At 38.9% G+C, this 27,387-nt stretch overlaps 1 protein-coding gene across 1 annotated transcript; it reads right to left on the reverse strand.

The window, feature by feature from the left end:
* Positions 1 to 1,021: 1,021 nt before the first annotated feature.
* Positions 1,022 to 10,613, reverse strand: LOC126814682 (contactin-associated protein-like 4). Its single transcript, XM_050540000.1, has 4 exons — positions 9,874 to 10,613; positions 9,226 to 9,360; positions 5,699 to 6,082; positions 1,022 to 2,216 (listed from the first exon to the last, which is right to left on the reverse strand). The coding sequence occupies exons 1-4, from the start codon at positions 10,463 to 10,465 to the stop codon at positions 2,152 to 2,154; spliced, it is 1,176 nt and encodes a 391-aa protein (XP_050395957.1). The 5' UTR covers positions 10,466 to 10,613; the 3' UTR covers positions 1,022 to 2,151.
* Positions 10,614 to 27,387: the final 16,774 nt, after the last annotated feature.

Below are 27,387 nucleotides of genomic sequence, written 5' to 3' on the forward strand. Positions count from 1 at the left end.
AATAAATGCCCTATAAATACTTTCGTGGGAAATCACCTTTAAAATCTAATAAATTGTTGGATTGTAAAATGGCTTCCAATATTCTAATAAAAGTAGCAAGTTTTTCTTTCTCCCACAGCTTGTCTGAACCACTGTAAAATTGATATGTTTCACTTGTGAACAAATGATTTTTGTTACTGGGAATATCCGCCACGAAGAACTCTAGGTCGTCTTTTGTTTTGTATAATGTTAAATAGTCAATTAAAATAGTCAGACAGTAGTCATTTTGTAAGTAGTTGTTATGTTACTTGGATGTTTTTAAGGATATGATAATATCATATATTGACTTGGCTTGGTAGTATATTTATAATAAGGTTCTGCTGTTCTTGTTCAACCGGGCTAATACCGTGTACAAATAGGCGTGCATGAAAAGGTCCTTTGGCAGTTGGAATTCGATATAAGAGTAGGCCGTAGCGACGCTGCCCGGGCAATATTTTCCTCATAGCACACTGTATGGCGTATGCCCGTCTTCATTAGCCCAGGGTAGGAGTAGGTCGTTAAACCCCATTTCATTTCATTTTAACCGGGCTAATAAAGGCGACCACCCGCCATGCAGGGTATTAAGAGGGACGTTTTGTTGTGTACGTCGACGTTTAAACCGAACCCTGGTTTTTCGTTTCGTCAGACAGACTAAACGCTGACTGTTCCTTGACGGGCACTCCGTCCTGCATCCCTTACTGGGGAAACCTTAGGGTACAGTCTCGGGATCGAACCTCTTACCCCATGGTTATCAAACCTGCGCCTTACTCACGGAGCCACCTCAGCCCCGTAAAGTCAAATAGAAAATCTCGTAATTTTTATTAGATTTTAAAGACATTTTATTTTTTAAATTTATATCAATGATAAAATGATTTATAGAATGTATATGTATTTTAAGGATTGAAGAATTTTATTATGTCCGTGTGTGAAATATATAAATAGATATTTATCATTTGTGAAGCTTTTTGTGAGATTTCAAACCAAACATATAAAAATATATTATATTTCATAATATAATACAAAAATTTATGAAAGTTTTTTCTTTGGTTAAAATCAACGTAGTATGCATGGAATCTGTTCAACCTGCAAATAGTTGTTTTGGTGAGTAGAAATCACATCTTCGGCAAAATGTTCCATAATTATTAACTTCTCAAACACGTCATGTATTCACATGAATGAATACATGAATGAATACATGAAACGGAGTTTTTTGGCACGTCAGCTCCAACCGGGCTATATATTACATCAAACATATGCTGATGGTTATATATGACGTAGTGTGGGGGAGAGAGAGAGAGAAATGGGGTTTAACGTCCACTCGACACAAACTAGGTCATTTCGGGACTAACATATGGTTTAATTTTATTTACATAATTCGCTTGCACGTAGGGGTCTTTAGCAGTGGGAGGAAACCGGAGGCCCCGGAGAAAACCCACGAGGTTGGACAGGCGACCTACTCCTTGCCACGTACAACCGGGGATTCGAAACCACGCCAGTCGACTCAATGACAGACTTTATGATACAGCGCGCGCACGCTAACCATTCAGCCATCCAACCCCCCGACGTAGTGTGGATTCTATCCGGGCATATAATTATATTACGTCAAACATTGGATGAAATATGAGACAGGCTAAATTATTCCACTATTCATGTATACATCAATAAAAACAAATTTCACAGTTATGAATCACTATTCCTATACATCAACAAAAACAAATATTACAGTTACGAATTTTCTAAAATTAAAAATAAATATCACAAAGCATATAAATATTTAAAATATTGAATTGTATACAATTAAAATTTATAATAAAAACCTGTCATGCGAGTCACATGATTAGTCCGAACTCTAGTTTCTGTATATAACTCTATGGTCCGTCCCTGGTGTAAATATCTTGCCGGTTGTTTTGGTAGGTTAGACCCATTTCATAAGACCAACGTTAAGTTTGCTTAAAGGTCACGAGATGTAAACAGGGCTAGCGCTAATCCTAGCCCTAAGATTTATTCCAAACCTAACCTACCATCACGCCAACAATCGCAACGTTATTTGCATCTCGACGACCTTGGCGAAATCTTGAGCTGGACTTAATAATTAGATCTAGCCGTTTTGGTACGATACGCCACGCCCATATATCATACATCTAGTCGCTGACAACGAAGTGGTCCGATTGTAACATACGCTCTTTCATGTGTACTACCTACAATATAAAAAAACATGCGCTTAAGATTATAACTTTTCGCCTGGCCCAGCTACCAGCGTTGATGGCAAGGCTCCCCTCATTCCTTCGGTCTATCCTTTGGATGAACTTACATTGGACGCTCCCCTGCAAAAGGCATTCGGTCTTTACCAAAGGAAACTAGATCGAATTGGCCTCCTGATCGTATCTCCCGCCTATCCTAGTCTAAGCCTACTATTTGCCATTTCTAGGAAACACTAGACCGCGATATCAGCCAAGGTGGACGTAGACCTTAAGCCTTAAGAACGAACGATTATAACTTCATGATGTTCTGGAATAATCAAGTATTTACACATAATTGTGGAATTGTCTGTGGCTAGTGTCCGCCAAAATCTGGGGGTCGACCAATAACATTTATATACATTGCTTAATGTAAGATTTAGATAAAGAGCTAGCCGTTCTTGCTATAATAGTCTAAATATATATATACCCAAAGTCATTAAAAACGCAAGGGCTAATTCGTGAAATTGTGATGGGTCTCTTTTTGTGGAGTTCTGGGTTTGAACCCACCATCAGTTCTCTGCACTCTGGCCCTTTCAATACAGATAAAAATTTCAACATTCATCACTTCGGAAAAATACCACGCCTTGTAACAGAGCCATTGACATGCTGGATCAGGGGGCTTCACAGGTAGCCGTCGCCAGACACTTTAATGTCCACCCATCGACAATTGCTCGCCTCAGACAACGCCACTGGAAGAGTTGCCGATCGACCCCGACCTGGAGCGCCACCCGTAATAACCGCTGATCAAGATCGCCACATCCGATTACAGCATCTGCGCAACAGGTGCCAGTTAGCTACTGCTACTGCCAGGGGAACTGTTGGAACACGGCAACGTCAGATCAGCCCTCAAACAGTCTGAAGGGGCCTGGCTGCTCTTGGGTTACGCTGCCGCCGACCTTACCAAGGTCATATCCTTTTGCATCGTCATCGATTTACCAGACAGCAATGGGCCGCAAATCGGGGATATCTGCACAACACACCATGACGAAATGTCATCTTCTCGGATGAATCCCGATTCATCCTCAGTTTTCCTGATGGACGTCACCGTATCTGTCGACGTCGACTTGAACATCTTTGCTCGTTACCCGATCGAACACCTTTGGGATGAACTTGGACGACGGGTTCGAACTCAAGCCGTGCCACCACGAACTGTTGCAGAGTTGGCACAGGCACTCCAAAATCATTGGCAAACAATCCTACAGCGTGTAGTGAGACATCTGTGGTGCCAGTCCATGCCAACGCGACTTCAGGCATATGTAAGAACTCCGGGTGGACATACCCGAAATCGACTTCAGCTGACCCCTGCTTTGTTTTATCGTTCTCTGACGTTTCGGTTTTGTGCATTTCTAGTGAATTCTTTCATGAAATTATCCACAGATGCTTGTTATCTCGATTTTGTCAATTATTATGTACATTTGTTAAAAGTTGTTGCAGTAAATAAACTTTGAATTTGGCATTGCGTTTTAAATGGCTTTGAGTGTAGATACTAAGAAATGAATACTGAAACATTTATTCAAATTACTATAATCTTGGCGAAGTTATGCCCTTTGAAGTTTTGACAAGATGTGGCATAGCCTTGTTAGAGACATCGATCAAACATTAATATACTATTCAAAAAAAGTAGGGGATATTTGATTTTTAAGTGTTATTAAAGTCACCTAATGAAACTGACGAAGAAACAAATGACAAAATGAAATGAAGTTCACATTCATCGATTTATTCCAAATGATCGTTAGACTAAGTAAGGCACAGACTGACCATTATAAGGGTAAAATGATACCCGGGGTCAAACAGCAAAGTAACCACAGCATCACAACCAAGTCAGTAACGGGTAAATCCTCCTCTGTTTGCCAAACAAGCATTGATCCGACGTGGCATACTCCTAATGAGACGTCTAAGGTCATTTTGGTCCAGATTGTCCCATTCCTGTTGCAACGCAGCAGCAAGTTCTTGGACATTGGCAGGACGTTGTTGACGTTGACGTAACCTCTGTCCAAGCATGTCCCAGACATGCTCGATGGGGGAGAGGTCGGGACTCAGTGCTGGCCAAGGTAATGTGGTGATGTTCTGTTGTTGGAGGTAACCTGTAACGATCCTGGCCCTGTGACATCTTGCGTTGTCATCCTGGAAGATGAAACGGCGGCCATGACGTCGTGCGAACGGCACAACATGGACTGCCAAGATGTTGTCCCGGTAGTACTGGCCTGTAACACGCCCTGCAACAACATGTAAAGCCGTTCTTCCAGCAACAGTGATGCCTCCCCACACCATAACAGAACCACCCCCAAATCGATCATGTCTGATGACGTTAACGTCTTGGAAGCGCTCGTTTCGACGACGCCACACCCTCCTACGTCTGTCCAAAAAATCAACAGTGAACCTTGACTCATCTGAAAACATCACATTGCTCCAGCGTCGATTATCCCAGTGTTGACGATCCCTACACCAACGACGTCTTGCCTGAATGTGATGATCTCTCAAACAAGGGATCACGCGAGGACGTCGGGCGCGAAGGTGACCCCTATGCAGTCGATTCCGAATCGTCTGGCCACTCACTCTCACACCAGTGTCTGTTTGAAGACGAGCGCTGATCTGATTTGCTGTGATGACACGATTTCTCAAGGCCAAGGTACGAATAAATCTATCCTGGGCTTGAGTTGTCGACCTGAGCGTGGTCTGTCCTGTACAGATTGTGTATCACGGTATCTGGACCATAGCCTGCTTATGACAGACTGAGAAACATTCATCGTCCGCGCCACAACCGCCTGTGTTGTGCCGATCTGTAGCATGCCAAGGGCACGTAACCTTTCATTTTGGGTAAGCCGACGCATATCAAAATTTGTTTTCTGGTCACTAAAACAATTAAACTGATGTTTCCACCCTGGAATTCAATGCCACAATGACTGTAACATTCAAAGTCAGAGTCGTGCAAATCTTGGGTTGGACCCCCATGATGATCCCAAGCATCACCTGCATTCCATGCGGTAGCTATTGGTGCGTTTGGGCGTCACATGTAACTGGAATTGTTTCTTCCGTTAGGTTCTATAGTGACTTTTTTCGTAGTCATTTGCATATTTTAGTATTATGCCCCCAAAATCAAATATCCCCTACTTTTTTTGAATAGTATATAATAGTTATAGCATAATGAAAACGGGCATACGTGTGCTATGAGGGGAATTTAGCTGGACTGCGGTGCTATGGGCCTAAGGCCTACTCTTATTTCGAAATTCAACGTCATCGGGTTTTCGTGCCATGCGAACGACTATACGTTGTTCATTGCAAGGGCCTCCAAAATACAGCATTGACAAAGGGGAACCACCCAGAAAATCCCAAAGAACTTTCTCAGACAACACCGCGACCGAATCCATGATCTATTGTGGAGTGAACCAGTGCCTGACTAAGCTCTCGAAGTAGATAACAGTATTGCAAGTACTACTAACCAGTATCGCCGCCTTCAAAGGTAATCATTGGCAAAGCAGTGATGTTTGTAATGAAACCCGAATCTTCTCTCCAAACGTTGTCGTTTATTTGGCAATTACATTTCACACCCTGTGCATCACACGAGTCTTCAATACCACAAGCACATGCATCATTGTCAGTTCCATTCCCAGCAAAATAAAATGCTCTTTGATGATGCATATTTATCCACGCTGCGTCTGAGCGTAACGCAGCAAAGCATTCATATCGAAGAAACTGCTCACAGTAGTCGGCATTTTGTTTGATGGCTTTAATGTGTTGCAATGAAACTGTGTAATGTAAATCAAGTTTATACGAATATTTCTGCTCGTAGTCGTTTATATATGTTCTATTTGTGGTATTGTGGCCTGAAATTAATTGTATGATAAAATAAATGATAAAAACGTTTAGATTACTAGCTTAAAACTGTATGATACAATAAATCATAAAACATTTTGGATCCGTTACTCATCTGAACAACCCCGGCGCATTCGTAAAACCAAATGGCGGCTGTTGTGCCATTCAGGCAGACATCCACACATTTGATCTTTCGAGGAGCTACTGACAACCTTGATTTAGGTCCAGATAAAGTATTGAATTGAGTTCGATTGATCTAATGCATTATTTCTTTAGCATTTTGTCTAGGTTTGTTTATTTCTGTTACTTTCCGATTGGCCAATCGTGCTTTAATCTGTAGCCGTAGAATCTATTGAAATCGACAGTTTATGTTTTGACCCGAATCAGAAAGATGTAGTCAATTTAAAGGCACAGAATTTTGGATCAGACATAAAGACATTTAGACCATGTACACCAGAACCGTTTATCGGTCAAACGGGGATTTTAGTCTGTTTCCCAGGGCCAGTATGCAAGTCCAGAACAATAAAGTTCCCTATGAAAATGTACAATCTAGCCTCGTATTAAATTAAACATTCCACGACTAAGTGCTAACGCGCGCTTTACGAGAGAGAGAGAGGGAGAGAGAGGGAGAGAGAGAGAGAGAGAGAAATGGGGTTTAACGTCACTGTACGGTTATCAACTGTAGGTTTCCCCGATGGGTCCATTGAAATTTTACAGTACTTAAAGTAAATGCATTTGAAGACTGTTGGATATTCCATGTCGAACACATACTGTCCTTATTCCCTTAATTAGTCACGATTTATCTGTTGAAGCTCAGCTTTATAAACGATTTGTAAAACAGTTTATTAGTTCAATTCAAAATAATAATGAATGTGTACACGTCATGCCTTACATCATCTTCAATAAAAGGCTTGATCTCGCTTTAACTACGTACATCTTATCAAGGCCTTCACGTAATACCTGCATATTTCTGCACTAATTTCGATTGGGTACATATAAGATATGTGCCCGTCATGCCTTACATGGAAGTTCTTCCAAGAATATTAATAATATTAGTTATGTCTACGGTGTCTCTAGATACGATTTATATATACTCTTCAAAAAAGGTAGGGGATATTCAGAAACAATACAAAACTACGGAAATGCTGTTTTTATTAGAGGTAACCAGTGTATGTTAATAACAGGCCAATTGCCTACACATGAACATAAACAGTTCATATGGGAGGCTTATTTGACGGCCCCATTTCACTAGCAAAGAGATACACCGTCCAAAGTGAAAATGGACGTTTTTGATTTTTGTCTTAATAATGAGTAATTGCTCCACCAATCCTCAGACATTCAGCAATTCGTCGTGGCATGTTCCTAATCAATCGTCCAATCACGATTTGGGGCAATCTGACCCACTCCTCTTGCAGTGCCACGGCCAATTCTTGCAATGTGGTCGTTTGACATTGACGTCGACGAACACGTCTCCCGATCAAATTAAACGTAACACACTAAAGCAAAGATGCGCAATACAGTAAATCTTATGCAAGAACCGATAGTAAAGCAAACAAGGATAGATAAACCAGCACGCGGCAGTTTTCATCAACCCTTCCTTGTAGTGTCAAATTTGACAATGAACCCCTCCTACTGTATGGCGATATTAAATTAAATTAAACATTCAACGACTAAGTGCTAGCGCGCGCTTTACACGAGAGTGAGAGAGAGAGAGAGAGAGAGAGAGAGAGAGAGAGAGAGATGGGTTTAACGTCCACTCGACACAGACTAGGTAATTTCGGGACTAACATATGGTTTAATCTTATTTTAAAAATTCGTTTGCGCGTAGGTGTCTTTAGCAGTGGTAGGACTCGGAGAAAACTTACGAGAGGTTGGACAGTCAACCCTACAGGCCTTATGATACAGCACGCACTTTCTAACCATTCGGGCATCCAATCCGCCTGCGCGCTTTACGAAGTACGGCAAACAAATTAAATACACAAATAAAATAATGTAATTAAAATAAGGTAAGACATACATTAAAATAAATATCAGATAAAAATGTTTAACAAACAATTAATTTACGATTTTAGTCTGTCCTTAATTGTGTATGTAATCTTCAAGTTATCTATTATATATTTAATTAAATACTAATGAATAAAAATCCATAAAGCATAGAATTGAAGTGTCCTTTGCTGTCTTGTAAAGCTGAAGTCTGAAAGAAGGCTGGAGAAAATAACACTATAGAAGACAAAACAAACCCTGGGATGGAAGTGAATGATTTAACGCGCCTGTGTCTTGTTTCTCGATTCTCCGCTTGTACTTGACAAGGAGTAGTGTTGCCTGTCCAAACTCGTGGGTGTTCTTCAGGTCCTAAGATTTCCTCCCACTGATAAAGACCCCTACGCGCACGGGAAGTATTGAAATAAAACTGAACCATACATTACACCGAAATGACATAGTTTGTGTCGAGTGGACGTTAAACCCCATTTCTCACTCTCAACACTACCTAATAACTCCAAACGTATATGCACAAAGGAGTACCATACATAGAAAAGATTGTAATGAAATAATTACTTATATATTGACTAATATATATATATACATTGTAAATATTGTAATGTACGAATAAATGTGAAATAAATAAATAATAATCGTAAACTTTCTAACAACTTTATACTTACATGCACTAATAACCGTAAACTTACCAATAATCTGTAAACACAACTGTAAATTTACTAATAACTTATAACTACTGTAAATTTACTAATAACTTATAATTACTGTAAACTTACTAATAACTTATAATTACTGTAATTTACTAATAACTTATAATTACTGTAATTTACTAAAAACAGTTAAGCTATTTATTACTGTACACTTTCCGAAAATAGAAAACATATAAATCACCGTAAACTTACAAATAACTGTAAACTTATTAATAACTGCCAACTTAATAATAACTGCCAACTTGCTCATAACTCCCAACATGCTCATAACTACCAAGTTAACAATAACTGTAAACTTACCAATAACTGTCAACTTAATAACTGTAAACTTACCAATAACTGTAAACTTACCAATAACTGTAAACTTACCAATAACTGTAAACTTACCAATATTTTTACTGTAAACTTACCAATAACTGTAAACTTACCAATAACTGTAAACTTACCAATAACTGTAAACTTGCCATCACAAGAAACTTCTACTTGCTCTAATGGACCATTGCCATCAACGTCAATAATGATCGGAGTAGTCCCTACAGTGTAATTTTTATCAACGGCATCGGAACAGTCAGTCGGTGGAACTAAAATTAAACAAATACAGCCTTTTGATCGGAAATATCTCCAAATAATTTACCAGCTATCACAGAGATGACTCATATTGAAACACTTTAATCGAGGTCTCTAAGGGCTACCTCCAAATCTTGTTCGCCAATCGGGCCTACTATAAGTTCAATTTCCGACTTGCAGGGGCTTCGGTATTTCGCCTTATCCAAAGAACTAGACGCTATTCCTTGCCAATACTTTTCTATTGCACCAGGGGAACATAGAACCAGGAATGTTCTAGGGAAACACCGGGATCGAACCTAGGAACTCTTGTGAGCCAGCATCATACTCAATGAGTCCCTGTGCCGCAAAGGCTAAAGACGATACGCTATTTCATCAAATGCCCTATACAGTTTCAGTGTATCTTTAGTTTTTATGCGGTAATCGGAAATAACCAGAGATTAAATGAAACAATAACAAATTAAGATAAAAGTGATTTCAGAGTTCGAATGTAATTTTCTGTATTATTTTCCTGTCCAGTTTTAACATACCTCGTTGACATTCAAATTCAGACCAGGATCCACCAGAAGTACAATTCGCTGACCCTGAAGATTCATATAAACACGGTAACATGACAACCTCGTCTATATGCCACATAGTCTTGATCTGAAAGGCGCTTTGGTTAATATATGATACCGATGGTGCACCCACACAACCAATAACTTCACATTTGCCTAATTCTTGATCGTTGACGATACAATGGGTATTATTCGGACAACTGTGAATGAAACACGGACCGCGCAATATATCCTTGGTCCATGAACTCGCCATGCTGGACACTACAGCCAGAGATTGGACTGTGGTCGGGGTGCCTTCTTGAGTCATCAAATTGTCTTTTGGTGTCATTAAATGACACACACCCAACTCAGTATTAAAATTGATAAATGAGCACAGGCTATATTGAAGACACGTTCGCATACACGTGACCAATTCACTTTCTTCAACTGTTAAAATAGTTTCTCCATTACGGAAAGTGTTTCTTGAAACTTCATATCCAAAAGTGTCCAGGTTTGCACACATTTTGTTTGTGGCCCAAACAACCGACATAGACATAATCAGGACCAGCGTTACCAGATGAGCCATGGCCGTAATTTACAATGCAGTTAAGTTATATGTCGTGGAAACGTCGCCAGAAATAAATCCTTCAAGTAACCTGTATTCCATATAATCGTCTAATCCAGTTACTAAATGCTGCTTTGACAATTGATTTTGTTATACCTCCGGAGTTGACTTCACGGAGTTTTATCGCTCTTTTAAATCGATGTGACCAATTATTCTGGACTAATAGTGAAACAGTTTGTCTCGCTACCTATTGTTTACTAAGTATGATAACGTCCAACTAGCACAGCTGTGTGAATGCAACGTCTGTGACAACTATTTATTAGCTATTTGTAAAGAAACTATGGGTATTAAAGGGAGTATAGTTCAAAAATTCGAAATTTAAAAACACGAATTAAAATTCAATATTGACCTATTCAATCCATAATGATGTTGTTGCCTTACCGTGAAATATCCAATATTTAAGACGCAGTCACAATTTTTAAAAAAAATATTTTCCCAGTGTCGGGTTCTCTATGGTATCAATCATCATTTATAATAAAGAAAGAAAAAAATCCCAATTTAAAAAATGGCTGATCCACAAACGCCAACATGGTAAAGAGATAATCTTGTAGACTGGATTAACCAGACGGAAACGACTGCCATTCAATTTTGACCACTCACGTATTTCAACAAACATAACCGTACATAAATTACAGAAACAAAATATAAATGAATGTAGATTAGTAAATTTATATACACTCATATGCGTTTTTCACCCATTTTGAAGACCTGTCATTGAGTCAAGTGGCGTGGTTTCAAGAAAGTATGGTCGGATGTCCAACCTCGTAGGTTTTCTCGGCGTCCTCCGATTTTATCCCACTGCTAAAGACCCCTACGAAAAGCGAATAATTGAAAACAAAACGTATCTCTCTCTCTCTCTCTCTCTCTCTCTCTCCCTCTCTCCCCCGTTTTCTTCCCCTCTCTCTCTTTCTCTCTCTCTCTCCCCTCTCTCTCCCTTCGCTCTCTCTCCCCTCTCTCTCTCTCACTCCCCCGTTTTCTTCCCCTCTCTCTCTCTCTCCCCCTCTCTCTCCCCCCTCTCTCTCTATCTCTCTCGAGTTACACAACCTTTAACTGCCTATATGCTGATTTGCATTTAATTTTTTCGTTGAAACACTCGAAGCCATGCTCTGTATTGATTTTCGTAATAAATATTCCATAGAGTGGTTCTTTGTTTCATGAATACAGAATCTTGGGTAGTTATTTATATTCTCTTTTATATAAACAATGCTATCAGGGATCAGACCATTTAAATGCTACACTGAATGGCGTACGCCCATCTTCTTTAGACCAGTTGGCACAGAACAATAGAACGTTAAACCCCATTTCATTTCATTTCAGGACAGTCTGATACATATATTTAAGAGACAGTGAAGGTGTTTAAGAGAACAGGGATACTGTGTTAACCGGTGGGTTTTAGTGCAATTATACAGGTAGCTTTGTTCTGGATGAGTTCCAATAATCGATCAGAGTCTGGATGTAATTAGAGAGTTGACAATTACAAAGTTAATATAAGGACGGATTTCCAACCTCGTGGGTTTACTTCGAGTACTCCGGTTTCCTCCCACACGCATGCGCATCGTGTGCTAAGCATAATAAAGTAAGACAACTTGTCTGCGATATGACCATCGGTGGAAGCGGAAGTTAAACAGTAGGCTAGGCTAGGCTAGGCTAGGCTAGGCTGCAAAGGCCCCTTTCCGTGCACGTCAACGTGTAAACGGAACCTTGGATTTTCGTTTCATCAGAAAGACTAGATATACGACTGTCCAACATCACTGACAAGGGGAAACCACCTCAAGGTACTTTCTATTAAACCAGTGCCTTACTCACTGAGCCACCTCGGACCGGTAAAGTAAAATAAAAAATCTCGTAATTTTTATTAGATTTTAAAGACATTTTATTTTTTAAATTTATATTAATGATAAAATGATTTCTAGAATATATCTGTATTTTAAGGATTGAAGAATTTTATTATGTCCGTGTGTGAAATATATAAATGGATATTTATCATTTTTGAAACTTTTTGTGAGAGTTCAAACTAAACATATAAAATATATATTTAATACTCAATAAACAATTAATTTATGATGGTTATCTTTAGTTATATATGACGTAGTGTTGATTCTATCCGGGATATAATTATATTACGTCAAACATAAGATGAAATATGAGACAGGCTAAACCATATTACTATTCATATATACATCAATAAAAACAAATTTTACAGTTATGAATCACTATTCATATATATTAATAAAAACAAATATCACAGTTATGAATCACTATTCATATACATCAACAAAAACAAATATCACAGTTACGAATTTTTTAAAATTAAAAATAAACGCATATAAATATTTAAAATATACAAATGAAGACGGGCATACGTAATATCCGATGTGCTATGAGGGGACTTTCCCCCGGACACCGGCACTACGGTATTACTCTTATATCGAATTAGAACTGCCAAGTTTTCTATAAAGTAATTATGTCTCTTTTGAAAAGTTTAACACTTGATGCTATTACACTGGTCTGGTAAACATTTGATGTATTCACTGGCAACGGTAAAAAATTTAATGTAATGTTATCAAAATACTACCACTTCAAGTAATAGAGGTCAATTAAGTTACGTTTGTCCGTAGCTGGACTTGATGATATCGGACAATTCATATCCAAGGCAGTTTAAAAAAAAGAGAAATGAATGTAAATGGGATTTTCTAGAGACAATCCTGACTAACAAACCTCCACATACTACCGACCTTCAAACAGAATATCATAGAGACCAGTCCATTAAAAACAACGTAAATTCAAGTCCTCCAACTACACGAGAACGTGGTCTTATCTTGCCGATGTGTTAGGGTATTGTCCACCACTATGATAATATCATACGTCTAATCGCTGACAACGAAGTGGTCCGATTGTAACATAAGCTCTTTCATCTATACCATCTACAATGTAAAACAAAATACGAGGATAAAATTATAACTTCTGGATGTTCTGTTATTCTTGGCGTTTATTATACAGCAAGTCAATTGTCTGAATATTGAACTATTTACATGGAAGTGTCTGTGGTTAGGGTCCGGCAAAACCCAGGAATCGACCAATAACACGATTGACATTGCTTAGTGCGTCTGATATTGATTATCTTGGTCTTCAGCCCGGTCTCCGACAGTTATCGACATCGATCATACATCGATAAGTAATATACACTCTGATTAAAAGACACATCTATATTTTGTTTCGTTTTTTATACTTTCAATGGACTACACTGCACACGACATGAAGATCTGACCGGTTCTAGCGGAAGGTCGCATCAGGGGTCGTACCAGCGGCTTCTGACCCTATGACGTCAGATATTGATTATTCAATCAGAATTAACGTTTCTAGTGGTTTACCCACAGTTGCGTAACAGATCATTTCATTGGCTAATTCCTCACTTTAACCAGAACACTGCTAATATAACAACTCTTCCAGATTCTAGTGTTGTGAAGACAAGTACAATGAAATGAAATTTAGAACTATAAAAAAACGAAACGAAATAGGATTCTGCTCGGACAGCGGTGCTACGACATAAGCCCACGTGTGATTACTACTAACCTCTTACAAGTTTCTTAGGAAACACTTGTCAGTAATATCACCTAAGGTGGACGCGGACGTTAACCCTTCAGAACGAATGAACGATTATAACTTTATGATGTTCTGGTATCCATGGCGTTTATTAGACAGTCAGTCGCAAATGTTCGGAATAATCAAGTATTGACACGGATTGTGGAATTGTCTGTGGTTAGGGTCTGGAAAAATCTATTGGTCGACCGATAACATTTATGTACCTTGCTTAAATATGTTCTATGTTAGATATAGATAAATAGCTGCGGGTTCTTGCTCAAATAGTTTAAATATAGACAATGAGAAATGAATATATTGATAAATTGAACCAACGCTTGACTAACCTCGGATACCAGTATCGCCGCCTTCAAAGGTAATCATTGGCAAAGCAGTGATGTTTGTAATGAAACCCGAATCTTCTCTCCAAACAGCGTCGTTTATTTGGCAATTACATTTCACACCCTGGGCATCACACGAGCCTTCAATACCACAAGCACATGCATCATTGTCAGTTCCATTCCCAGCAAAATATAATGCTCTTTGATGATGCATATTTATCCACGCTGCGTCTGAGCGTAACGCAGCAAAGCATTCATATCGAAGAAACTGCTCACAGTTGTCTGAATTTTGTTTGATGGCTTTAATGTGTTCCAATGAGACTGTGTAAATTAGATCAAGTTTATACGAATATGTCGGCTCGTAGTCGTCTATATATGTTCTATTTGTGGTATCGTGGCCTGTAATTAGATGTTACAATCATGATAAAAGGTTTTCGATCCCTAGGCTGGAATTGTAAGATAAAATAAATGATAAAAAGTTTTGGATTACTGGGCTAAAATTGTATGACATAATAAATCATAAAAAGCCTTTCGGTCCCTGGGTTAAAATTGTATCATACAATAAATCATAAAACCTTTTAGGATCCGTTACTCAAATGGCTGCTGTTCTGAACAACTTTGATTTAGGTCCAGGTAAAGTATTGAGAGAGAGAGAGAGAGAGAGATGGGGTTTAACGTCCACTCGACACAAACTAGCTCATTTCGGAATTAGGTCGTGTGGCTTTCATGGGACAATTCTAAATGAGTATTTCAACAGGATCACATTAACTGCAATATCTGCAGCATGTCGAAGAATACCTTCCTGGCTGGAACAATCATATTAGAGAGTACAGAACAATAACAATATGTTAGCATATAGGCTATGGAAAGACACGATCTGGATACCTTGCCGATATATGACGACCCACCAAAGCTCATTATTCTCTCAGGTCTTTGAAGTTGAATAGTGATCGCATTTTTTTTCAAATAACCATCTAAATATACTAAAAGTCATAAAGAACGCAATGCCTAATTCGTGAAATATTTCTGGTAAACGTTTTCTTGGCCTTTCCTATCTTATGGCACATAGGTGAAACTTTTGATGGGTTTCTTTTTGCTGGGTTCTCGGTAATGAACTTTGTTTGTGCAAACGTAACACTATTTTAAACTGTCCCATGTCACACATTTTGCACCTGCATTCCCTGCACTCTGGCCCTTTAAATACAGATCAAAATTTCAACATTCATCTCTTCGGAAAAATGCCACGCCTTACACAAGAAAACAGGAACTGAGCTATTGGCACTTTAATGCCCATCGACCATTGCACGCCTCAGACAACGCTTCCACGCAAACCCGCTGCTCAAGATCGCCACACCCGACTACAGCATCTTCGCAACAGGTTCCAGTCAGCTACTGCTACTGGGGAACTGTTGGAACACGGCAACGCCAGATCAGCCCTCAAACAGTCCGAAGGCGTCTGGCTGCTTACGCTGCCGTCGACCTTACCAAGGTCAAATCCTTTTGCATCGTCAACGACTTACCAGACAGCAATGGGCCGCAAATCAGGGGTATCTGCACAACACACCATGGCGCAATGTCATCGTCTCGGATGAATCCCGATTCAACCTCAGTTTTCCTGATGGACGTCACCGTATCTACCGATGTCGACATGAACGCTTTGCCCGTAACTGCTTGCTGGAAAGGGATCGTTTCGGGGGAGGTGGCGTCATGGTTTGGTCGCTATTAACGTCAACTTCGGGTCCCAGTTGGCGGTGGTCCAAGGCAATCTCAACGCTCAACATTATGTTGACGCCATCCTTCGTCCGGTGTTGCTTTCATTGCTGGATCAACATGGCGTCCGTCGTCAGATAGGTTTGCAGCATGACAACGCCCGACCCCACACTGCCAGGTTGACATGAGACTTTCTGAACAATCATCATGTCCGTGTTATGGATTGGCCCGCTATGTCTCCCGACATGAACCCGATCGAACACCTTGTGGATGAACTTGGACGACGGATTCGAACTCAAGCCGTGCCACCACGAACTGTTGCAGAGTTGGTACAGGCACTCCAAAATCATTGGCAAACAATCCCACAGCGTGTAATGAGACATCTGTGCCAGTCCATGCAAAGGCGACTTCAATCATGTGTAAGAGCTCAGGGTGGAAATACCCGATAATGACTTCAGCTGACCCCTGCTTTGTTTTATAGTTCTCTGACGTTTCGGTTTTGTGCATTTGTAGTGAATTCTTTCATGAAATTATCCACAGATGCTTGTTATCTCGATTTTGTCAATTGTTATGTACATTTGTTAAAAGTTATTGCAGTAAATAAACTTTGAATTTGGCATTGCGTTATTAATAGCTTTGAGTACGCCTTACCACTTTGATGGTAATATAGGATCAGAAGAAAGTAATGACTTCATTAAAGATTTATATTTTAATATAGATACAGAATTACACCTAGCTACGATTTATTTTGTATTTTCTAAATACGGTAAACTTGCTAATAACTGTAAACTTAATAATAACTGCAAAACTTAATAATTACTGTAAACTGTCTAGTAATTGTAAACATTCTAATAATTGTAAACTTTCTAAAAACAGAAAACTTATAAATAACAGTTAAGTTACTGATTACTGTAAACTTTCTAAAAACAGAAAACATATAAATAACTGTAAACTTACCAATAACTGTAAACTTGTCATCACAAGTAACTTCTATTTTCTCTAATGGACCATTGCCATCAACGTCAATAATGATCGGAGTAGTCCCTACAGTGTAATTTTTATTAACGGCATCGGAACAGTCTGTCGGTGGAACTGAAATCAAACAAATGCAGCCCTTTGATCGGTATTTCGCCCTATCCACAGAACTAGACGCTATTCCTTGCCAATTCTTTTCTATTGCAACAGGGGAATACAAAACCAGGAACCTATTTGGGCAAACCCCGGGATCGAACCTAGGAACTCTTGTTAGCCAGCATCATAATCAGTGGCGGCGCCAGCCGTCGGTGATTGAAGGGGCAAAGCTGGGGCAAAGTCCATGGTTAAGGGGGCAAAGGCACGAGCTTCAATTTTGAAAAACAGTTTGCCGGAAATGCAGTCTGGCAGTATTTTAGGCACTGGTCGTTGAGGTAAAGTGTCAAACGAACGGACTTGCGAATCTCGACGAAGCCCACTCACGAGCCTCAAAGCAGGGAATCCTTACGGAGGGTATGGGAGACCTCCCCCAGAAAATTTTGAAAAATAGACTGCCGGAAATGCTGTCTGACAGTATTCAATCAGGTACCGATCGTCGAGATGAACAGATTAGGCGGTGATCGGCAATAACAAGAAATTAAATGTAACAATAACAAATTAAGATAAAAGTGATTTCAGAGTTCGAATGTAATTTTCTGTATTATTTTATCCTGTCCAGATTTAACTTACCTCGTTGACATTCAAATTCTGACCAGGAGCCACCGGAAGTACAATTCGCTGACCCTGAAGATTCATATAAACACGGTAACATGACAACCTCGTCTATATGCCACATAGTCTTGATCTGAAAGGCGCTTTGGTTAATATATGATACCGATGGTGCACCCACACAATTAATAACTTCACATTCGCTTAATTCTTGATCGTTGACGATACAATGGGTATTATTCGGACAACTGTGATTGAAACACGGACCGCGCAATATATCCTTGGTCCATGAACTCGCCATGCTGGACACTACACCCAGAGATTCGATAGTGATCGGGGTGCCTTCTTGAGTCATCAGATTGTCTTTTGGTGTCATTAAATGACACACACCCAACTCAGAATTAAAATTGATAAATGAGCACAGGCTATATTGAAGACACGTTCGCATGCACGTGACCAATTCACTTCCTTCAACTGTTAAAATAGTTTCTCCATTACGGAAAGTGTTTCTTGAAACTTCATATCCGAAAGTGTCCAAGTTTGCACACATTTTGTTTGTGGCCCAAACAACCGACATAAACATGATTAAGACCAGCGTTACCGCATGAGCCATGGCCGTAATTTACAATGCAGCTAAGTTATAATGTCGTTGAAACGTCGCCAGAAATAAATCCTTCAAGTAACTTGTATTCCATATAATTGTGTTATGTGTTATTCTCATCCAGGTACATAAATGACGCTTAGACAAATGACATGTTTCCCTCAGGAGGTTTTTACTGAACTCTTTTGACTTCACGGAGTTCTATCGCGTTTAAAATCGATGTGACTAATTGTTCTGGGGTAATAGTGCTTGACGTTACTTACAGACCTCGAGTTCTAATTCAAAGAAATCATGATACAGTTTGTCTCTATACCTAATGTTTACTAGGTATGAAAAGTTCCTGAAGTCTGTCTGTATTTCAATCCAATTAGCATAGCTGGAACAACTCAACTGACGGGGTTTCTATTCCCCGGTTTTACGTGACAAGGGGTAGGGTCGCCTGTCCAACCTCGTGGGTTTTCTCCGGGTCCCGCGGTTTCCTCCCACAGTTAAAGACCCCTACGCCCAGGCGAATTATGGAAATAAAATTGAAAAAAAATGTTAGTCCCGAAATGACCTAGTTTGTGTCGAGTGGACGTTAAACCTCACTGCTCTCCCTCTCTCTCTCTCTCTCTCTCTCTGTGACAACTATTTATTAGCTATTTGTAAAGACACTATGGATATTAAAGGGGGTATAGTTCAAAAATTCGAAATTTAAAAACACGAATTAGAATTCAATATAATGATTTTGTTACCTTACCGTGAAGCAATTATCCAATATTTAAGACGCAGTCACAATTTTTAAAAATATTTTCCCGGTGTCGAGTTCTCTATGGTATCAAGCATCATTTATAATAAAGAAAGAAAAAAAAATCCCAATTTAAAAAATGGCTGATCCACAAACACCAAAATGGTAAAGAAATAATCTTGTAGACTGGATTAACCAGACGGAAACGACTGCCATTCAATTTTGATCACTCATGTATTTCAAAAAACATAACCGTACAGAAATTACAGAAATAAATTTTATAAATGAATGTAAATTAGTTTATATACACTCGACGTTCTCCGATTTCATTCCACTGCTAAAGCTAAAGAACCCTACGAAAAGCGAATTATTGAAAACAAAACGTCTCTCGAGTTACACAACCTTTAATTGCCTATATGCTGATTTGCATTTAATTTTTTCGTTGAAACACTCGAAGCCATGTTCTGTATTGATTTTCGTAATAAATATTCCATAGAGTGGTTCTTTGTTTCATGAATACAGAATCTTTGGTAATAAACAATGCTACCAGGGATCAGACCATTTAAATACTACACTGAATGGCGTACGCCCATCTTCTTTAGACCAGTTGGCACAGAACAATAGAACGTTAAACCCCATTTCATTTCATTTCAGGACAGTTTGATACATATATTTAAGAGACAGTGAAGGTGTTTAAGAGAACAGGGATACTGTGTTAACCGGTGGGTTTTAGTGCAATTATACAGTTAGCTTTGTTCTGGATGAGTTCCAATAATCGATCAGAGTCTGGATGTTATTAGAGAGTTGACAATTACAAAGTTAATATAAGGACGGATTCCCAATCTCGTGGGTTTACTCCGGTTTCCTCGCACACGCATGCGCATCGTGTGCTAAGCATAATAAAGTAAGACAACTTGTCTGCGATATGACCATCGGTGGAAGCGGAAGTTAAACACTAGGCTAGGCTAGGCTGCCAAGGCCCCTTTCCGTGCACGTCAACGTGTAAACGGAACCTTGGATTTTCGTTTCATCAGAATACTAGATACTCGACTGTCCAATATCACTGACAAGGGGAAACCACCTCGAGGTACTTTCTAGGGATCGAACCCCTTACCCCATGGTTATTAAACCAGTTCCTTACTCACTGAGCCACCTCGGACCGGTAAAGTCAAATAGAAAATCTCGTAATTTTTTTTTTAGATTTCTAAGATATTTTATTTTTTAAATTTATATCAATGATAAAATGATTTCTAGAATATATATGTATTTTAAGGATTGAAGAATTTTATTATGTCCGTGTGTGAAATATACAAATGGATATTTATCATTTGTGAAGCTTTTTGTGAGAGTTCAAACTAAACATATAAAAATATATTTAATACCCAATAAACAATTAATTTATGATGGTTATCTTTAGGTATATATCACGTAATGTTGATTCTATCCGGGCATATAATTATATTACGTCAAACATAGGATGAAATATGAGACAGGCTAAATTATATCACTATTCATATATACATCAATAAAAACAAATATCACAGTTATGAATCACTATTCATATATATCAATAAAAACAAATATCACAGTTACGAATTTTTAAAAAAATTAAAAATAAATATCACAACGCAAATAAATATTTAAAATATACAAATGAAGACGGGCATACGTAATAGCCGGTGTGCTATGAGGGCACCACGGTATTACTCTTATATCGAATTAGAACTGCCAAGTTTTCTATAAAGTAATTATGTCTCTTTTAAAACGTTTAACACTTGATGCTATTACACTGGTCTGGCAAACATTTGATGTATCCACTGGCAACGGTAAAAATTTAATCTAATGCTATCAAGATACTTCCACTTCAACAAATATCACAGTTATGAATCACTATTCATATATATCAATAAAAACAAATATCACAGTTACGAATTTTTAAAAATTAAAAATAAATATCACAACGCAAATAAATATTTAAAATATACAAATGAAGACGGGCATACGTAATAGCCGGTGTGCTATGAGGGCACCACGGTATTACTCTTATAACGAATTAGAACTGCCAAGTTTTCTATAAAGTAATTATGTCTCTTTTAAAACGTTTAACACTTGATGATATTACACTGGTCTGGCAAACATTTGATGTATCCACTGGCAACGGTAAAAATTTAATCTAATGCTATCAAGATACTTCCACTTCAAGTAATAGAGGTCAATTAAGGTACGTTTGTCCGTAGTTCGACTTGATGATATCAGACAATTCATACAAGGCAGGTTTGTGAAGAAACAAAATGAATCTAAATGGGATTTTCTAGAGACAATCCTGACTAAAAAACCTCCACATACTGCCGAACTTCAAACAGAATATCATAGAGACCAGTCCATCAAAAACAACGTAAATTCAAGTCCTTCAACTACATGAGAACGTGGTCTTATCTTGCCGATGTGTTAGGGTATTGTCCACCACCATGATCATATCATACGTCTAATCGCTGACAACGAAGTGGTCCGATTGTAACATAAGCTCTTTCATCTATACCATCTGCAATGTAAAAAAAAATACGAGGATAAAATTATAACGTCTGGATGTTCTGTTATTCTTGGCGTTTATTATACAGCAAGTCAATTGTCTGAATATTGAACTATTTACATGGAAGTGTCTGTGGTTAGGGTCCGGCAAAACCCAGGAATCGACCAATAACACGATTGACATAGCTCAGTGCGTCTGATAATGATTATATTAGTCTTCAGCCCGGTCCCCTGCAGTTATCGACATCATTCATACATCGATAAGTAATATACAATCTATATATATTGATTATCTTGGGTCTTCAGCCCGGTCCCCTGCAGTTATCAACATCGTTCATACATCGATAAGTAATATACCATCTATATATCGTTTCATTTTTTCTACTTTCGATGGCCTACACTACATAAAGATCTGACAGGTTCTAGTGGAGGGTCGCGTCGGGGTCGTACCAGCGGCTTTTGACCCTATGACGTCAGATATTGATTATTCAATCAGCGTTGACGTAACAGATCGTTTCATTGACTAATCCCTCACTTTAACCAGAACGCTGCTAATATAACAACTCGTTCACATTTTAGTGTTGTGAAGACAAGTAAAACGAAATTTTGAACTATAAAAAAACGAAACGAAATAGGATCTGTGTTTTAATAAGATTGAGTAATATAATAACATAATAAAGATGGGGATACGTCATGCAGTGTGCTACAAGGAAGATTCTGCCCGGACAGCGGCGCTACGACCTACGCTTATTTCAAAATCTAACTGTACGCCCACGTGGCAAGTTTCTTATGAAACACTTGTCAGCAATATCACCCAAGGTGGACGTGGACGTTAACCCTTCAGAACGAATGAACGATTATAACTTTATGATGTTCTGGTATCCATGGCGTTTAGTAGACAATCAGTCAAATGTTAGGAATAATCAAGTATTGACACATAATTGTGGAATTGTCTGTGATTAGGGTCTGGAAAAATCTATTGGTCGACCGATAACATTTATGTACATTGCTTAAATATGTATTATGTGAGATATTGATAATAGCTGCGTGTTCTTGCTCAAATAGTTTAAATATAGACAATGAGAAATGAATATATTGATAAATTGAACCAACGCTTGACTTACTTCGGATACCAGTATCGCCGCCTTCAAAGGTAATCATTGGCAAAGCAGTGATGTTTGTAATGAAACCCGAATCTTCTCTCCAAACAGCGTCGTTTATTTGGCAATTACATTTCACACCCTCTGCATCACACGAGCCTTCAATACCACAAGCACATGCATCATTGTCAGTTCCATTCCCAGCAAAATATAATGCTCTTTGATGATGCATATTTATCCATGCTGCGTCTGAACGTAACGCACCAAAGCATTCATATCGCAGAAACTGCTCACAATAGTCGGCATTTTGTTTGATGACTTTAATGTGTTCTAATGAGACTGTGTAATGTAGATCAAGTTTATACGAATACTTCGGCTCGTAGTCGTCTATATATGTTCTATTTGTTGTATCGTGACCTGTAATTAGATGTTACAATCATGATGAAAGCTTTGGATCCCTAGGCTGGAATTGTAAGATACAATAAATGATAAAAACTTTTGGATTACTGGGCTAAAATTTTATGTCATAATAAATCATAAAAGCCTTTCGGTTCCTGGGTTAAAATTATATGATACAATAAATCATAAAACCTTTAGTTTTAGGATCCGTTACTCATATGAACAGCTTGTGGCGCATTCGTGAAACCAAATGGCGGCTGTTCTACCATTCAGGCAGACATCCACACATTTGATCTTTCTAGGAGCTAACAACTTTGATTTAGGTCCAGATAAAGTATTGAGAGAGAGAGAGAGAGAGAGAGAGAGAGAGAGAGAGAGAGAGATGGGTTTAACGTCCACTTGACAAAAATAACGTCATTTCGGGACTAAGCCGTGTAGCTTTCAGGGACAATTCTAAATGAGTATTTGAATACTATCGTTAACTGTAGTATCTGCAGCATGTCGAAGAATACCACACTCTAAACCGGACTAGAACAATCACATCAGAACAATATCCATATGTTGGCGTATATGCTATGGAAAGACACGATCTGGATATCTTGTCGATATATGGCAACGCACCAGGACTCATTATTCTCTCAGGTCTTTGAAGTTGAATAATAGTGATCGCATTTGTTCAAATAACCTTCTAAATAAAAAAACCAATACATTTTGGCAGGAAATTCAGCAGATGAAAGGCTGGTGTGGTAATGCGCCTAGCTGCTTTGATGGTAATATAGGATCAGAAGAAAGTAATGACTTCATTAAAGATTTATATTTTAATGTAGATACAGAATTACACCTCGCTATGATTTATTTTGTATTTTAATACTTTCTAAATACAGTAAACTTGCTAATAACTGTAAACTTAATAATAACTGCAAAACTTAATAATAGCTGTGAACTTAATAATTACTGTAAACTTAACTGTTTGTCGTGTATTTTGTACACGGTGAACAGTCCATATGCTGATTACACTATTTTGCCTGATTACACTATTTTGCCTATACCGTTTTTTAGGACTTTGAATTTTGTCTAATGGTTTGGATTGTTCGTACTTGGTTTTATTTTATTTCTAGTAATTGTAAACATTCTAATAATTGTAAACTTTCTAAAAACAGAAAACTTATAAATAACAGTTAAGTTACTGATTACTGTAAACTTTCTAAAAACAGAAAACATATAAATAACTGTAAACTTACCAATAACTGTAGACTTCCCATCACAAGTAACTTCTATTTTCTCTAATGGACCATTGCCATCAACGTCAATAATGATCGGGGTATCCCCTACAGTGTAATTTTTATCAACGGCATCGGAACAGTCTGTCGGCGGAACTGAAATTAAACAAATACAGCCTTTTGATCGGAAATATCTCCAAATAATTTACCAGCTATCACAGAGATGACTCATATTGAAACACTTTAATTCTTGTTCGCCAATCGGGTCTACTATAAGTTCAATTTGCGACTTTCAGGGGCCTCGGTATTTTGCCTTATCTAAAGAACTAGACGCTATTCCTTGCCAATACTTTTCTATTGCACCAGGAGAATATAGAACCAGGAATTGTCTGGGAAAACACCGCGATCGAACCTAGGAACTCTTGTGAGCCAGCATCATACTCAATGAGTCCCTGTGCCGCAAAGGCTTAAGACGATACGCTATTTCATCAAAGGCTAAAGACGATACGCTATTTCATCAAAGGCTTAAGACGTTATGCTATTTCATCAAATGCCTTATACAGTTTCAGTGTATCTGTAGTTTTTATGCGGTAATTGGAAATAACCAGAGATTAAATGAAACAATAACAAATTAAGATAAAAGTGATTTCAGAGTTCGAACGTAATTTTCTGTATTATTTTTCCTGTCCAGTTTTAACTTACCTCGTTGACATTCAAATTCAGACCAGGAGCCACCGGAAGTACAATTCGCTGACCCTGAAGATTCATATAAACACGGTAACATGACAACCTCGTCTATATGCCACGTAGTCTTGATCTGAAAAGCGCTTTGGTTAATATATGATACCGATGGTGCACCCACACAACCAATAACTTCACATTCGCCCATCTCTTGATCGTGAACGATACAATGGGTATTATTCGGGCAACTGTGATTGAAACACGGACCACGCAATATATCCTTGGTCCATGAACTCGCCATGCTGGACACTACACCCAGAGATTCGATAGTGGTCGGGGTGCCTTCTTGAGTCATCAAATTGTCTTTTGGTGTCATCAAATGGCATACAACCAACTCAGTATTGAAATTGATAAATGAACACAGATTATATTCAAGACATGTTCGCATGCATGTGACCAATTCACTTCCTTCAACTGTTAAAATCATTTCTCCAGTACGGAAAGTGTTTCTTGAAACTTTATATCCGAAAGTGTCCAGGTTTGCACACATTTTGTTTGTGGCGCAAACAACCGACATAGACATGATTAGGACCAGTGTTACACCGTGAGCCATGGCTGTAAGATTATGCTATCCTTCAGGTGTCTCTTGCTGATCTATTTTGTCTTCACGGACTTTGAATTCGATAGTTTGTTAGAATCAATGATCGAATTTAATTGTTCTTTTAAGTGGACGGCACTAATTGCTCTCGGTTGTTTATCGCTTGACGTTAATTAACACACACTTCGTCTACCTGTTGTCTACTAAGTATGAAGAAGTCCTGACGTCTGTTGTTAATACAATGCTTGCTCGCACTGGGAGGGAATCGAAGGACCCGGAGAAAACTCACGAGCTTGGACAGGCAAACCTACTCCGTGTCACGTACAACCGGGGAATCGAAACCGCGCCACATGAGTCAATGACAGACATTATTATCCATCGCGCAATGTGTTAGCCATCCGACCACCCAACACAATGTAGTATAGAACAAACTCAATAGTAGCTATAATATTGGTAATATTAAAAACACGAATTAGAATTCAATATTGGTACTTTCAATCCATATTGATGTTGTTACCGTGAAATATGGGCTCCTGATCTTCTATATATATATTTGTGACTGTCGTTTGTCTGTCTGTTTGTCTGTCTGTCTGTCTGTCTGTCTGTTCGGGGTTGGCGGCTACACTAGGTCTGCCCCGAGTCTGAAATTTGGGGTATAGGGGTAGCTCGGACCGGGAAGTAACATAGGCCAGGTGGCGTTAGTCTACCACTTCCGGTTTCGGAGTTATGACCCCCGAGCGAAGCCGGTCTGTTCGGGGTTGGCGGCTACACTAGGTCTGCCCCGAGTCTGAAATTTGGGGTATAGGGGTAGCTCGGACAGGGGAGTAACATAGGCCAGGTGGCGTTAGTCTACTACTTCCGGTTTCGGAGTTATGACCCCCTAGCGAAGCCGGGTATCTGTCTGTCTGTCTGTTCGGGGTTGACGGCTACACTAGGTCTGCCCCGAGTCTGAAATTTGGGGTATAGGGGGTAGCTCGGACCGAAGAGTAACTTAGGCCAGGTGGCGTTTCGGAGGTATGACCCCCGAGCGAACCGGTCTGTTCAGGGTTGGGGTATAGGGGTAGCTCGGACCGGGGAGTGACATAGGCCAGGTGGCGTTAGTCTACCACTTCCGGTTTCGGAGTTATGACCCCCGAGCGAAGCCGGGTATCCTGCTAGTATTCAATATTTAAGACACAAGCTATGCTTTGATCGAATTTCATGATTAATATTTCATAGATTATTATTATTTTATGTCTTTTATATAAACAATCGAACAGCGGGAACAGACAAAAACATCCTCGAAATGACTGATACATGCTATTCTTCTGTTAATTAAGATCACCATCCGTGTCCTTGTAAAAGTTTATTTATATTGACAAAATAGATAAATTTACTTATTTCTTTTAATATACTATATTGGGCTTGTATAGCGCAACAATAAATGCTGGCGCGTCGAACACACATTTAAAAAATCTGGTTTGCTTCCACGTCTAAAGACTCCTACATAGACAATGACGTCATAGGGTTAAACGCTGTTCGTATGACCCCTGACGCGACCCCCCACTACAACTTGTCGGATCTTCATGTAGTAGAGGCCATTGGAAGTATAAAAAACGAAACGAAATATATATCTGTATTTTGATCAGATTGTCAGTTGACCTGATTTAGATTTCCCGCTTATACTTGACAAGGAGTAGGGTCGCCTGTCTAACATCGTGGGTTTTTTTTTCGATTCC

The sequence above is a fragment of the Patella vulgata genome, chromosome 3 (genome assembly GCF_932274485.2).
Source record: "Patella vulgata chromosome 3, xgPatVulg1.2, whole genome shotgun sequence".
NCBI lineage: Eukaryota > Metazoa > Mollusca > Gastropoda > Patellidae > Patella > Patella vulgata.

Coding starts and splice junctions, on each gene's coding strand:
- LOC126814682 (XM_050540000.1), bottom strand. CDS start 10,465: ATGGCTCATCTGGTAACGCTGGTCCTGATTATGTCTATGTCGGTTGTT. Junction 6,083..9,225: donor TGGCAAGTTTACAGTTATTG/GTAAGTTTACAG, acceptor AATTAATTTCAG/GCCACAATACCACAAATAGA. Junction 2,217..5,698: donor CTTTGAAGGCGGCGATACTG/GTTAGTAGTACT, acceptor TTTATATTGTAG/GTAGTACACATGAAAGAGCG.